The sequence below is a fragment of the Silurus meridionalis genome, chromosome 5, assembly GCF_014805685.1.
Source record: "Silurus meridionalis isolate SWU-2019-XX chromosome 5, ASM1480568v1, whole genome shotgun sequence".
In the NCBI taxonomy this organism is placed as follows: Eukaryota; Metazoa; Chordata; class Actinopteri; order Siluriformes; family Siluridae; genus Silurus; species Silurus meridionalis.
In genome coordinates this window covers 24,706,253-24,722,151 of record NC_060888.1, presented here as the reverse complement: position 1 = coordinate 24,722,151, position 15,899 = coordinate 24,706,253, and the positions used below count along the sequence as shown (strand labels likewise).

At 40.9% G+C, this 15,899-nt stretch overlaps 1 protein-coding gene across 4 annotated transcripts in view; it reads right to left on the bottom strand.

The window, feature by feature from the left end:
• Window positions 1-263: 263 nt before the first annotated feature.
• The window catches only part of hipk3a (homeodomain interacting protein kinase 3a), a 39,309-nt gene continuing 23,673 nt past the window's right edge, over window positions 264-15,899 (bottom strand). The window contains exons 4-17 of one of the 4 annotated variants that reach the window (XM_046849177.1): window positions 11,919-12,038; window positions 10,682-10,768; window positions 10,365-10,549; window positions 9,856-10,018; window positions 9,368-9,491; window positions 9,133-9,254; window positions 8,893-9,011; window positions 7,975-8,136; window positions 7,549-7,890; window positions 7,244-7,390; window positions 6,363-6,607; window positions 5,534-5,667; window positions 5,031-5,368; window positions 264-3,913 (exon numbers count right to left, since the gene is read on the bottom strand). In XM_046849177.1, coding sequence (XP_046705133.1) covers window positions 3,754-3,913; window positions 5,031-5,368; window positions 5,534-5,667; window positions 6,363-6,607; window positions 7,244-7,390; window positions 7,549-7,890; window positions 7,975-8,136; window positions 8,893-9,011; window positions 9,133-9,254; window positions 9,368-9,491; window positions 9,856-10,018; window positions 10,365-10,549; window positions 10,682-10,768; window positions 11,919-12,038 — 2,448 coding nt within the window. In that variant the 3' untranslated portion in view covers window positions 264-3,753. Of the gene's footprint in view, window positions 3,914-4,885; window positions 5,369-5,533; window positions 5,668-6,362; window positions 6,608-7,243; window positions 7,391-7,548; window positions 7,891-7,974; window positions 8,137-8,892; window positions 9,012-9,132; window positions 9,255-9,367; window positions 9,492-9,855; window positions 10,019-10,364; window positions 10,550-10,681; window positions 10,769-11,918; window positions 12,039-15,899 lie in introns of those variants that run through there. The other 3 variants (XM_046849178.1, XM_046849180.1, XM_046849181.1) reach the window with 3 other exon arrangements.

Genomic DNA, 15,899 nt, shown 5'->3' with positions numbered 1-15,899 from the left:
CTTCCAAAGTTAAAAGATGTACAGAATCCATCCATCCTTCCATCTCTCTCTCTCATTTAGATGTATAGAAACCATCCATCCACCCATCCCTCTCACTATCTCTCTATCTATCTGTCTATTATTTAAATGTATAGATAATTCATCCATCTCTCCCTCCATCCCTCCATCCATCTGGGTTTAACTCTGCTTGTGAAAATAAAGTTTCTTCCTGAAGTTTTTATTCCTGTGACAAAGCACTGAAATAAACAGACACAAAAGACGAATTTGCCTGCAGCAATATATATTTTAATTCAAAGTAAATTTTGACAATACACCATAATTTCTTTAATTTGACACACCAAATAGTCACCAGGAAAACCCGCTTTTTGTGACAAAGTACATAAGGCTTGGTCACATAGAAATCACTGAGAACCAGAGAAATAACGACCGAAAACTGTGAGAGACATTACACAATTAAAAAGAAAAAAAAAAGTTCCCAGTCCTCATATACTGAATATTGCACAGTGCAATGGCTACATGGCAAACTAATGTAGCGTAAAAATAACTCGAAAGCAAAACAACAAAAAAAAAAAAACATGCATTAAAAAGCCACAAAACTACATGTTTTAAAACAGTAACAGTTCAAAATTTAATAAATCAAGTCCACTTACTCTGAAGTCTAAATCTATTCTCTGATATCTTGCAGCGAGATTAAACTTCTACTCAAATATAATGTGCAGGAAGAAAATACAAAGAAGGTTAATAGCTATAAAGCAGTCAAACCCAAACATTAGGACACACAAACTGATATACAGTAGCACATGTGACGAATAACAAGACCCTGAATATCTGTACACACACAAAAAATCATCCATGGAAAAAAAAGAACAGTAAAATAAACCAAAGCCAATTACAACTGTTTGGTATTGATGGGAGTTTAGTAGTTTAAACGTGATTAAAAGTGTTTGGTGGATGTAGGATGTGTGTGGAAAGCAGTCTGGGAAAATCAGTCAAACGTTGCTACCGAAATCGAATCGAAATTCTGCTTTTCCATTTTTGTAAGTGGATAAAGATGATGATGAGGATGGACATGAGGATGGACATGTGGATGGACATGTGGATTAACATGTGGATGCTGGTAATCAAAGTGAGAACTCATTTCCTGTTGTAAACGTTACAATTCACTCAAATTTGGCAGTAGCGTTGTTTACCGATCAGCAGATTTCTAGAAGTGTTGAGGTAGGCGCAACATGTTTTCGCTTCATATTAAAAAGAAAGAAAAAAAAAAAAACTAACACAAATTTTCACTTCATATTAAGTTTTGAATATCGAAATTACAATCGGGTGAACGGTTTTTCCCAGACTGCCACACTCTTGATTTTAATTTTAACTCTTAATTTTTGGTAAATCTCGTCCAAACCAAAAACACAAACCCTAAAACAAAAAAAGCGTCAGATTATGAGGTTAATGCACAATCATACTCTTTTTAGAAAATTTTTTTGGGACCAAATTGTTAAAGCAAAAATCACGTGCACGTCCGTATGAACGTGGTGTCCTATTCTGGAGAGAGAAAGAGAGAGAGAGAGAGAGAGAGAGAGAGAGAGAGAGAGTGTGTCTGATTTACAAAACAATAAAAAAAAAAAAAAAGAATAGCTGTTAGACCGAGGTGGTAAACTAGCAGGATGATGCTTATTCAAAAGCTTGTTACAATCACAGTGTACTTATGTAAAGCTTCAATACAGGAGCGAGGACTACATCAGCGGAACAGTAATGATCCCTGATAGCATTTCATTATTGGATTTCTGTTGTTGGATATTAGCCACAAAAAAAAAAGCAAACAAATCAAATGAAATGTACGGATTTAAAATTGAAAATCTCACATGAAGACGTCACTGCATTGCATGTTTGACATGTGACTTCCAGGTGACATGAACGATATCGGAGACAAAACTATAGCAATGAAACCACACACACACACACACACACACACTACTGGAAACCAGTGCATAACTAATTTTTTCAACACTAAGAGGTCCAAAGAAGAGAAGAACACACGCAAGACAAGATGCAACACTTTGACCTCGCAAGCGAGAAGAGATCTGGGTCGCTCTGGACATAAAGGTTTGAAGCACATCTGAAAAGGCACTAGTTTAGTTCAGAATACGCGTGTGAGAGTTTTCACACCAACACCACGAGCTGAAGGAAAAAAATAAACCCGCCGCCGGGACTAACCATGCATCCGGAAATCGATCGTGTGAGTCGAATAAGTACGTCAGGCTGCATCTATAAAACGTGGACTTGTTGAGATCGAATCGAAAGTAAACGCACAAGATTTCTGAAATACCACGCTGATTAGCGATAAGCGCTGCGTTCAGTTAGAAACGAGCAACACGCCTCTGTGCGAGCGACAAACCGGAATAACGTACGATCTCGTAGCGGCTACGGTTTTTTTTCCTCTGTGTCAAATCGATTCAAAAAACAACGGCAAACAAAAAATCTAATCAAATCTATCCTGCAATATATATATATATATATATATATAGATATATCTATACGTACTCTGATATACACCAATATGCAGCTCAAAGGCAATGACGAGCCCCAAGATTTCCATTAACACAACGGATAATACACGGATATGAGCAAAAGGATTGAGAGAGAAAATCAAACAGAAGAAAAAAATTCACACACCCGAAAAACACAAAACAAACCCAAAATTCTTTTCATCAATCGCAATACAGTAGTTACAATGACACTTCAAACAGAAAAGCAAAATATACATAGGCGTTAAAACGGGTTCGATGTCGCTCAGTAGAGTAAAACCGAAAGAAAAACCTCACGTCTATCTTAAGGTCGTCGAGACACGTACACAAAAAAAAAATTATATATATATATAAAAGAAAGCTAAGAACAAAGTTAATCACTTTACCCTCACAGCTATGACGAAGTGGCGATCAGTGAATAGCAGCTTATCTATGGTACATTCAAGGATAAATGAAATCATTAAACTTGCCAAAAAAAAAAAAAAACCTAAACAGCTAAACAACCTCAACCTTTAACACAGAGTACATGTGTCATTTTTTTTGTTTAATACATCCCCCATCTAGAGTAATATCTGAGGTCTAGGCTAGAACAGTAGCTACATCGCTTAAGAAATCAATTACTGTCTTTGGTGTAGCGAAAGCATTTTGAATATAGTGATGGCAAAGGGAAAAAATATATATTCTGAATAAACACACACACACACACACACACACACACACACACACACACACACACACACACACACACACACACACACACACACACACACACAGACAGAAAATGTATTTCTCCCTGACGGAATGTATTAAATTATTTAACAACCAGCACTGAAAAGCCAGACGGGACGGCGTGGACGAGCTGAAACGCGCGTAGAAAGCACTAAATACTCCGAAAATGAAAAGATCGACAACGTTAAATACTGAAATCTCTGCACAAACTACCAGAAAACCACGTCAATGATTTAAAGAGCTATCTGCAGGTTAATGCCAATACCAGAAATCATCTGAATCTAAAAAAAAAAAAAAAATTAGATGGTAAATAAAAAAAAAAAAAAAAAAAAACACACACTCCAAGAAACTATGGATTGTATTGCAGTTGGGTTAAACAGTGTAAATACTGTAAGTATTAAGAGTCACAACTGATTATCAAATAGGAAAATCGAAATCAAGACTGTACATAGTTCGTTTCGGTGAAAAACGCCTGCTACGGCGAAAAAACGTGTCGTACAATTTAAAAAAAAAAAACACCATCCACACCAGTGATCAAAATCAAACCATGAATTAGGAAAGGATCCTCCCGTGTGCTGAAAAACGAGAAGGACGACGTGAACGAACAGTGATCGCTGAACCCCTCTGAAATCTTTCCTATAGCAAATCGATCCTGGTACTTTCTGTCCAAAAAAATAAAAATAAACAATTGAATACAGCAGGAGTGGAAGAGGCACGAAGAAATGCATAAAAGTGTACGACCTCGAAACTTCCATTACAAGCACAAGAGCAAATTCATAAACAAAAACAAGCGGGGAGAGAATTGAGAACGTACAAAACGTAAATCACGTTCTATCACACTTTGCGATAAAGGAGACAATCTGTGAATGTTTTTGTTTTTTTCCCCCCCGATCGTCCCAACAGACTCAAAAAAAGGTGGGGGACCACAAATAATTCATGTTTAAATCAAACACAAAGTGAAATTTCAAGTGCTGCAGTCCTGTTGCAGTCATGTGAATGCAAGCGTCTCACGTCACACCTTGCACAGACATGATTTTTCTTTTATAAGGCACATATTCCTGTTTTGTTGAGGGATCAGTTTACACTCCGTAAAAAACACACACAATGTGAGTCTTGTGTTTCCTCTATGCAGAGTGTAGTAACCTTAATTTGTGGGATGTACAAGAGTTAACACTGGGAGTGAAAGGAGAACGAGTCTGGTACAAAAATACACATGTAACACCGACAAGAAGGAGTCTCTCTCTCTCACACACACACACACACACACACACACACACACACACACACACACACACACACACACACACACACACACACACACACACACACACACACACACACACACACACACACACACACACACACACACACACACACGTGGGCCCTACCACCAGACTGGGATGGCTTCACCGAGTCACATTTAGAAGGCAATATAGAAAAATAGCTATATAGTGAGACAATATCCCATCATGCCTCTGTATACAGGAAAGGATTTAATGACTTAAGAGTGTGGGGGTTAATATTCTTTTCAATATCAAATGTGCAAAAGGCATGAAAATGTTTTTTTTTATCAATTCATATAACAAGCTGTTTTCTTTTATCTTCTATAATATCTGTTTTTCAAATGCATTAAACCCCATGATTTTTAGAGACGATCGTATTGGAGCATTGAGGCCCCCTGGGTTTGGTGTGTATGTGTGTTTGGGTCAGATGTAGGGGTACTGGGGTAGTTTGGTGGGGCTGAGTGGGAAGCCTGTGTAGGCGGGCGATGTTACGTACGAGTGCGGCGTGAACAGGGCTTTGAAGGCGGCCGGTGGGTGCAGAGTGGGTGAGGGCAGCAGGCGTGGATCGATGCCCATGCTGATGCCCTGAGGCACCAGACTGTAGGCGGGTTGCAGCACGGGCCGTGGCGAGGGCAGCAGGTGGGCGACAGGGGCGGAAGGAGGGTAGGAGAGCAGGGCGGGAGGAGGGGCTGGTGGGGGAGCTTGTGCAGAATGGGTGGGGCTGGCGTGAGGAAAGGTGTGGCCGTGCACCATGGGAGGGATGAAGGCCTGCGGACGGCGAGGTTGGGTGTAGTTGCCGTTCCACTCGTTGTGACAGGAGCTGTAGTGCTGGACCTGAGAAAGAGGAAGAAAAAAACTAAAGGTAAAATATTTTCCTTTAATTACAATCAAAACACAAAACACCTCTTTAATGACATGAGAGATCTGGACATCTAAACATTCTTCATGAATAAATCTGGTTATATAATGAGAGAAAGTGAAAGGTAGAGGGAGAAAGACCTGGCCAAAGCCCACAGGTGGCTGTTGTTGGAATGTGGAGGTGATCTTGTGCTGGCGGGGTAAACTCTGAGCGGAGTGCAGACTCAACCGGCCGGGAGCGCACCGTCCTCGCAACTGGCACGATGAATCGAACACTGGGGGGAAAAAAGAAAGAGAGAGAGATAGAGAGAGTAAATAAATTGTATATGGGCCGTGACTAAACCCACATGTCTGTAATAGGTGTCCAGAAATGTCCATCGACAATCAGTAGCTTCACAAACTCATCTGCCACCAAACACACTTTCATTTCCACACCGCACACAAATCATAACCTCGTTCTGCGCTTTCGAGATGATCTCCAAATATAACACGGTGTTCATTATGTTCTAACTGCATGCAATCACACAATCAACAAAGAGCTAAATGGGAAGAGAGACTGAAGAAGTAGAAGAAACAAACCAAAAACGTTTTTCACTCAACACTGGGATGTAGTGCACATGACACCCGGGTCACAGTGCGACCACTACCCATATTCACCTGTAATTGTGGTAACCTCCTGTCTCTCCTCTCTGACCTGCAATGCAGACATACGAGCTGTGACCGTGCACACACTCTAAAGCACATGCCGAATTGGAGTGTTTCTCAGGTCATGCCACAACAATGATAAATTGTAAAAGTATGCATATACGAAAAACTTTACATCGGCGTTTTTTTCCCTGAATTGTTTATATTTTCCTTCAAGTGATGCAAAAAAAAAAACAACAACAACAAAAAGCGGATAAAAGTCAATTCACAAATCAGTTAGAACGAGGTCGGTTAGTGCGTGCGTGTGTGTGTGTGAATGTCTTACCCGTGTTGCCGTGATAGTGCTGGTTGTTAATGTTGTTGATCACTCTGAGCGGCGGCACCACCACTGTCCTGACAGCCGGTTTAATCTGCGTCCCTGTGTGAGTGTTGCTCCGGCGCATTTCGGATTCCCGTTTCTGATTCGTGTTCAAAAAGCGTCTTTCGGCAAACGGGCTACTGTGCGTGTCTGATGCCGGAGAGCCGTCCACCGTGTCGCAGCCGCTCTCATGACTGTCATCCTCAGACATGCTGGTGAGACAAACAAAAAGAGACAGTTACAGAAAGGACATCTTTTGTGTATGAGATCAGCAGCACCCTCTAGTGGTTCATGTCTCTGGGCAAAAAACTTGTACTGCTGGATCAGTATTACACAACAGTATATTTAATTATATAGATCAAATTCTAATAATAGAAATGGACATTTAATAAATCGATAGTTTCTTAAAACTAATTGTCATTTCATTGCTAAAAGTAGCTGAATATACATGTATTTTTTTCTATGCTGTTTAAAGTAAAAAAAACAGCAGAACCGGTGGTTTTTCTACATTTTTATAATTATCTCGTAAATTTAGATTATATACCGTATCCTTTTGTGCTGTATAATGTGTAATTAATTTCCCCCACTGTATTGACTTTCACAGTTGTTTTTGAAAAATTACCACTTCTGCCTATGCGAATTTCTCATCCTTGTTTCAGTTCGTTTTTTTTCTATACATCGACAAATTAAACACCATAATGCAGAATCACTGGGCAAGTTGTTACATTATAATTATATGTAATATTTATTTAAACAAGTCATTATATTAAGACGGTTAGATACACAATGCTTTTTAGACTGAATAAGAAAGAATTGTGTGTGTGTGTGTGTGTGTGTGAGAGAGACACCTGTTGGGTCTCTTGCAGGGTGAGGGACTTGACTGAGCAGAGGCTGAGGAGCTTGTGCTCAGGCTGCTGTCTGGGCTGCTGAGTGAACACACACGCTCCATGTTCAAAGAGCCTTTACACGTCTCACAAGCTGAACTGCCCGTACATCTAAAACACACACACACAAGCACAAAAATATGTTTAGGAAGATATTTTCCCCTAAATCGTTCACATGTATTGCAATTGCAGTGAAAATAACCACAAGCTTAAACATAAAAGTTCATGTTTGTGTCACAGAATGAAAATGAGATGTTTATTAAACTCACTTGTTAGAGGAACACCTCTGTTGGTCTTTATCTCTCTCCTCCTCGTCTGTATCGCTGCTAATGCTAATGACGCTGACCACGGGGCTTGGCGATTCACCAATAACGACCGATTCTCGTTGCTGATTGGCCGCTGATAGCTGCTCGTCAGAGCACTGCTCTTTTGTCTTACAGCAGCTCTCTTCCTCCGCCTCTTCTATGTGGTTTGGCTCCTTCTTGGGCTGTGAACCCACCTCCCTGTCTCTAAGCCCCGCCTCTGGGTTTCGTTGGACGTCTTGTCTTTGAGTTTTTGGCGAGAGGCACACTGAATTATGTTTTTCTGTGTAGTGCGACATATTCACACTCCTGCAAAGCACGCAATCGTCCGATCAGATTAAACCGTTCGAATTGAACATAGGACACTGATATTTGCACATTTTATCGGCTTACCTGTTCTGACTGGGCTTGATGCTCTTGTTGGCTGTAGTCTGAGGCCACACCACATGAGCAATGCCTATGTTCATGGGCTGGTGCGCAGATACGGCCATTTGATTGGGCACGAGTGGCTGCGGCAACATGGAACCATAATGGCTGGTGTGTGAACGCATTTTCCTGCAGAAAAGAACAACAACAATTCTGAATCTTTAAAAATAACCACATGGGTACTGTGATAAAATGAATCATATCTGGGAACTTGATGAATCATATCAGCACTTGGTACAAGCAAAACAGGCAATTGTCATGGGTGGCAACACTGCGGTGTTTAAAATGCCACTCTGGACTCATGAAATAGTTTAGTGCTGCTCTGCCCCATTATTAGACACAGTTTCATTAGTTGTCGCTTGCCACTCCATCCTAAAAGGTGCATTTTCTATTATTATCTGCTACATTACTCACACTGCGTGCGTTGCATACTTGCTAATTATAATGGCAATTACACTCGGAACCGAATAAGTCACTGTGGAACGCAATAACACAAATTCGGAAGCTCCTATTTCATGTTTTGAAAGCATTTTATATTTATAAAACACATTACATGTAAGATGTAGTCACTGTGCAATATTACATCCTTTATTATATGCATTAGTCTGTCCGACTGGCCCCTTAAATCTTATCTGTATAATCCAACACAAATCTATGTGTGGGGGAAGTAATTTTATAGTTAAAGTGGTTAAAAGGGTTGCATTCCAGTCCTGAAGTTCTGCAGATCTAGACCATGCTTCAACTTGCTCAACTGAGCAACAACTTGGACAATACGGTTCAATAATATGCATGAAAGAACAACAAAAAAAACAAACATCCACCTGAATGATCAGATAGACAAAATGAAGGCAGGACCACATAAACACAGTTTTTTCAGTGTCTTACCCCCAGTCCCCTCTCCTCTGAGGGCATGAGACTGTGTCCGAGGGCAGCGTGGTGGGGGGAGGAGGCACCTGCTGCCATGCTGGTACCAGGATCTGTGGCGTTCTATTGGACCACGGCTGCTGCAAAAATCCACAAAGAAAAACAATCAAATAGGAAATGCACTGAGAAAGTATCAGTATCCTGCAGGTGACTTTCGGGTTCATTTAGAGGAACTGCTGCAGCATAGGTTCAAGTTCTGACCTGTGCTATGACTCCCGGTCGGAGAGGTAAAGGCTGGATGGCTGGAGCTTGGGTGACCAATGGCAGTGTATTATCCATCCGCACCGAATATCCTGAAGGCTGGTTTGGGTTGGTGCCGATTCCTGGAAAATGACGATGTATATTATAAAATAAATTCAGAGACACAAAGCCTCGACTTTCATCTTTTTGTACTGAACAACATGAACGAGCCGGGTTTATATTCCCTCGTATATACCTTGAATGGCCGGCGGGCAAAGGATGAGCGTTTGCTGAAATGAATCGGTGCAGCCAAACTGCGCACTTCCTGTCTGCAGAGGAATGCCAGGATGTACCACAGGTGGCGCAGGTGCAGCCAGACCCTAGATCCGAAAACAAAAAGGTCATATTAGTGTGTTTCCCAGGAACATAAACAGAAACTTGTCAGATGTTATGCTCGCATTGTAGCTGACCAGAAGGCTTAATTGGGCAGTATTAAAGATTTATACAAGGAACAAGGAGTACAAAAGCACAGGTACGTACAAGATGTACTCAGTACAGAATAATGTCATACATTAATAAAAGATAAAAGGTGTACTTGTTAAAGAAATGTATAATAGGATATTGAAAGGGAATATATATTTAATTTAAGGAGCTCTCTGATGTCTAATAAAGGAAAGGTAAAAAAAATAAATAAATAAACAAAAGTATTAAAGCTGCAGGTCCTTTCAATTATATTTTTAGTACCTGTGAGTGCATTGAAGGCATTTTGTTGAAGATTGCGATGTTTGGGCCGCTGGGTAGCGTGACTGGTTTCATGAGAGGGGGCGGGGCTTTGTTGCGGTTCACCACATCGTAGGTGCCGGTCCTCGAGTGGCACACGTCCATGATGTGAAAACACGACTGAACGCTGTAGGGAACAGTGGACAAAGTTTTAGCTTATTTGCTCCCTTGCATCTTTGTCTGAACATGCAACAGTCAGATAGATTCGGATTTAATTTTCCCACGTTCACACACACATCAGGCCGATGTGATCTAACAGACCGACAACCTGCTCGGATGATGCAGAAGAGATAAGTGTGTGAATGGAGCAGATTCCAGATAAAATGGTTTTAAATGGAACTTGGTTCTATCGTTCTCTGGTGAGAACGGCTGCCTAAAAAGCTTTAACTATTACGCGTATGCGCGCCACTTCACGCTAATATGATTTGCATTGTGAATGATTCCAACGCCAAAAGTGTTCAGTGTGAGCGTACTGGTTACTGTGTGGAAAGTCCAGTAAGTGCTGCATAGTAACGAAAGGATGGTTGAGAACATCCGAAGGGCTGATGCGCTGGTCAGCGTCGATCAGCAACATCATCTTGAGCAGATCCACAAACTCTCGCCTGTCCGATTTCTCCGCCAGCTGATCGCAGCCGTCCATATTCAACACCAGGTTTACCTGAGACACGTGCGCACAAAAAGTGTTTTTTTTTTTTACATAAACAATAAATAAATCATCGCTGCTTTGGTGTGGATGTGTGATCTTTTACACAAGCCGAGATCAAAGGCCAGTAATCTATTAATAACTCACATGGCCGATGTCATCCAGAGAGCTGAAGATGTACTTCCTGGCCTCCTTCGATTTCATTCCAGTCTCCGCCTCGTGCTCCTCTGTCGTCTGTTTAAAAAAAAAACAACAAAAAAAAACAATACAGGATAAAGTTTAGAGTGCAGCAAAGCTACTGTAATGCATACACTGGGGACATCTGTAGTACAATGGAGACGTGGATTGAATGTCCAGGAAAGACAGCAATATACAGAGGGTATTCAGTAGGCCGGAGTTGAAGATGCTGCGATTGACAGAATTACAAATAAGTGCATTGTAACGATCAAAATTACAAGACCAACTCGGTTACCTAGAAATTGTGTAGAACAGTGAATACTGAATATTAAAGCTTTGAGGTGGGAAAATTAATCAGATTTTCTTTAGAGGGTGCAATCTCAATCATGGAAGACATGGATTCTAATTCATCGGCTCATGTATGACGCAAGTAGGGTAACCTGATGAATCTATATTCATTGATCACATGCATGACCTACTTAACAAAACCTTTCCACATCACCAAAAGGTCAGGGATAAAACGTTACTTCCATTACTTCACATTAGTGGTGTACAAGTCCAACATTTTGGAGATCCTACAATTTTCTCTTTAATGTAGCAAAAAAAAAAAAAAAAAAGAAAAAAAAGCAACCTAAAAAAAAAAAAAATCACATGAATAATTAATACAGGTTATGAAACATACTGGAGTAATGAACTCCCTGGGAGAGATGAGTTCATGCAGGCAAATTATTTTATATATTATTTATATATTTGTCTTTCAATCTTTCAATTGTTGTGACTGAAGATTGGTGCGGCGATTGGGACGCCGATTTCCGTTTACCTTTTGGTTTTAAGGTTCGGAAGAAAATGCCAAACATCAAAACTGTTGATTTGGAACAAAGCATTTAAATCGTGTTTGATGTCCCAGACGCGAGCTCGTTCCGCTTAACAGTGTCCAAACATCATGAAAGACGGAAGGAAACATTCATTAATAAGGGATTTGCTCCTGTCATGTAGAAATCTCTCTGTTTACGTTTATTCGTAGATGATCTTATCCAGAGCCATTTCAAGATGGATGAGGGTTGGGGGTCTTGTTCAAGGGTGTCAGCAATGAACACAAAAATATATATACTTTCAGTGACACTCCTGCCTTTTCCATTCCTTTCTCCTGATGTAACATGCAAAGTGAGATTTTCATCCTACAGAGCACATTTATTCACAAACTTGCCTTCAGCCTCCAGGCTGCGTACGGTGAATCTGACTCCTTGCAGAAGAAGCGAGACGTTTTCGTCCCCACGTTTAACAGGTGCTCACCGGGCAGCCCTTGCGTTTGAGAAATGTAGCGAATCTGAAAAGAAGAACGGCAACATTAGCTCCTTTAGAGCGACCGTGAAAACAAATGAATCATTCAAATCAATCTTGGCCATTAAAACATTGCACGCCAGAAGACACGATATGGTTAAATGGTTAAGAAGCAGATCTTTAACTTAAGAGCATCATTTTCATTAATGTCCTGGTTCCTGATCCAAAAAACTCCTAATAGGATACAACAAAGAAGGACTAACTTATAATAGTTTGCGCATTTCTTTTTCCGTTGCTTTCGATTTTGGATTTATAATATATACGTAAAATATATGCATTTAAAAATACTTGTGGGCGAGTATTATGGTTACAAAAGAACCCATTTCATTTCCAAAACCTGCCCTGACTCTGAGAATTCAGGTGATCGTGGTTTGGTAATATCCGTTACCACGCAGCCCTACACGTCATAGTTAAAAGAGAAAAGGTTCAAAATGGACTGTGGGATGTTTCCGTGATGCTGTTACATTCCATAATCCACACCCCGATGCAGTTGTTGGTTAAGAGCGTGTTTTGACAAAACCGGCGATTTCATCCGAAGAAAAATATCATAATTGTCATCTACATTCAGCCCTGGTTCAACACGTCACAGCAAGGTGTGCGTGTGTTTGGGGCAGCTGAACATCTCAAATAAGAATTACGGTTTACTAATGGAACAACCGAATGCAATTCAAAGAATTCGAGATGGCGTTAATCCAACCTCCAGGTTCGATACCCTGCAGTTAAAGCTAAACGAATCAAACCAGATTGTGTAACAAATCGCTTGATGTACAACGAAAGAGCAGCAGCTGCCCCGGTTACCTTAGCAACAGCCAGTCATATGCAATTTTGCAACGGAATTAGGACGAATTCGACCAAATTTGCATACAAGTTAGCTGGATGAAAAATGGCTGCCTCTTTGTAAGTCACAATAGCAACCGAGGACTTCAGTTTGAGTGTAGTCGTTTGGGGGCATCAAATTATTCATTTTAAAATCGGAAAGAAAAGTGAATAGAGCAGAAATCTTGCTCTCTAATTACAGAGACCATGAAGGGGACATTTATAGTCATAAAACAAGACGATTACAGGAAGTCAACAGAACAAATCTGATACCGTGTAACTGCTGAGGGGGAGAACGAAAAAAATTTAATAAAATAAATTTTAAAAATCTCCAAACTACTCACTGTTAGTCCCAGCAACGGGGGAAAAAAAGATGACTAAAATAATGCACCACAACGTGTTTTTTCTTAGCGTATGCTCATTTCCTCTAGTCTTGGGGAAGGAAAAAAAAAAAACTCCAAGGTCAATGTGGTTCCTCTTGGTTTAGTAAGAACAATTCTACAGACACCACTTAAAGCACCAAGCTTGAAAGTGGAACCCAAAAAAAAAAAAAACCACAAACCGTAACAAAAATAAAAAAATAAAAGTCATCCGATACCCAACGCCAGCCACAAAAATGGCCCATTTCTTTATTAAGACTGAAAGAACTTCACTGACTGCTTCTGGCACATCGTTCATGCTCAGATTTCGCACTCATTTCCTCACAACGTTGTGTTTTTTCTAAACCAGGCTCAGACGTGCAGGACACCGGGTTCTCCCAGACCAGCGATCGCAATCGGTGCATTATTCAAAGTATTGCATCGATCAGTTTAATGGAACCGAAGTCCTGATATCGAATAATGAGCACACAGTTTATGAACGGCTTCCGTGCTTGTTTGTGCATGCCAATACAGACTGAAGGGGAAGGGAAAGAAAAAAAAAAATTCCCGTTCTTCAGTCCACACCCTGGCATCCTTGATAGGGCATGTTTTAACAAAGCCAAAGATTTCATTGGCCCAAAGAGAAAGAGGAAGATTAAAAAAAAAAAAAAAAAAAAAAAAACACCAACAAACGGATTACTCAAGCACAAGTATGGCTCTGGCACGTCACAATAGAGTGAAGATCAGCCTGACTTTTAAAACCAGCATGTCGTTTATAATAAGCGTGACCTCTTTTTGACTTCTGGTCGAAACATCTCGCTTCTAAGAAACCCTGCGTCATAGAGGACCTCTGACATATAATACGCCGGCCACTGAGGGGAAAGGGAGGGTTAGAGTGAGAGAAAGACAATAAGAGAGAAAGTGCAAGGAAGTGAGAAAGCATGTGAAAGAGAAAGGGTGGGAGACTGAAACAAGAAACAAGAAAGAGGAGAAGGAAAGGGGCAAATTCAGAACTGAAAGAAAACATGAGCGAGAGAGTGAGAGAGATGCAAAGAGTTAGAGAGAATGCATGAGGATAATAGACAGAGAAAAAGAGAGAGAGAGCGAGAGAGAGAGAGAGAGAGCGAGAGAGAGAGAGAGAGAGAGAGAGAGAGAGAGAGAGCGAGAGAGAGAGAGAGAGAGAGAGAGAGAGAGAACACAGACTAAGAGCAGTCTGCCCTTCCCAAAATTACCCACCCCGAGTCTTTTTCTGTCCCGTCTCGTTTTACTAGCTCTGGAGCTCAATGCGGTTTTGTTGAACAAGCGCAGTTACTGTTTGTGGCATCATGAGGGAGTTATAGAGACGCGATCGAGTTGCCACAACGCAAACACAGAAAAAGCACTCAAGTGAGAACCTGCTGATAGTGCAAGCTGGAAAGTGTGTGAGAGTGTGTGTGTGTGTGTGTGTGTGTGTGTGTGTGTGTGTGTGTGTGTGTGTGTGGGGTACGGCATTAGGTGGGGGGGGACGAGACGACTGTGGCTTTGGGTTATAAATACATTCTGCTGTGTGGAGTGGAATTGGACCCAGCGCTGGCACAGTATGAAGTTTACAGTCAGCACAGAGCACGAGACTCTCCTAAACATCGCACACAAGCAGATCTGACCAGGACATCGGAATTTTTTTTTGTAACCTTCTAATATTTAAATGTCCTCCTGTGCATGTCTGAAACGATTTTATGTCCTACACCCTGGGTTCTCCTGCACCACCTTACTGCTACACTTCTACCATGTAGCTCAATTTACTTCAGAGGGGTTCAGTGTTCCAATGCATCCCCAGTAGGGCTCAGTAGAATGGAGCTCAGAGCTCTATAGCAAACCATATCTTCATGGTATTTGGTCATTGTCATGCTGAAAGAAGAGGTTTCCATGTTTTCCCTTTGCTGGGATCTTTTTTCCCCCCCGTTTCCTCCCCCTTTAGCAGTTATGGTATCTGATTTGTTCCACGACTTCCTGTAATTGATGATTTTCTTATTTTCTTATTCTAAAAATGTCCCCTTTGTGGTCTCTGTGATTAGAGAGCAAAATGTCTCTCAAAAAAATCTATTCACTTTCTGGTGACTCCATCCTTTTATATTTCTAATAGTAACACTTTGAAGCCAATGACTCTAATGGTTAAGACACTACAGGCTCAGTTGCCGTTCAGGTTCGCGGAGGTCTGAGAGGATCTTTAGCAGGCCACTCAAGTTTGTGGGTGAGGTTTAAAGCTCTATAGCAGGAGATCTTCCACTCCAACCCATGGAAAGCATATCTCCATGGAGCTGGCTTTGTGGCATTGTCATGCTGGAACAGGTTTGGGTCTCCTAGTTCTTGATGGAGGATAAAATGCGATGCTACCTCATCCTAGACAATTATGTGCCTCCAACATTGTGCATAAATAGTTGTCTAAAAAAAATTTTGACAGTAGTTCTGCATTCGAGGCAGTACTAGCCTTCTCCCAATACGTTATCGTTTCTATAGGAACGGGGATTGAAATTACAATATTTAATCAGAACACTGACCCTTTGTTTAAAAGAGTTATCAAGCAGTGATGGAACGGGTCTTCAGTGTCGGAACTTTCTGACAGCAAGCAAGTTCTCTGCCATGGCCTTGAAGATAAGAGACTTTTTTTACGTTTACGAGAGAAAGAAAGAAAA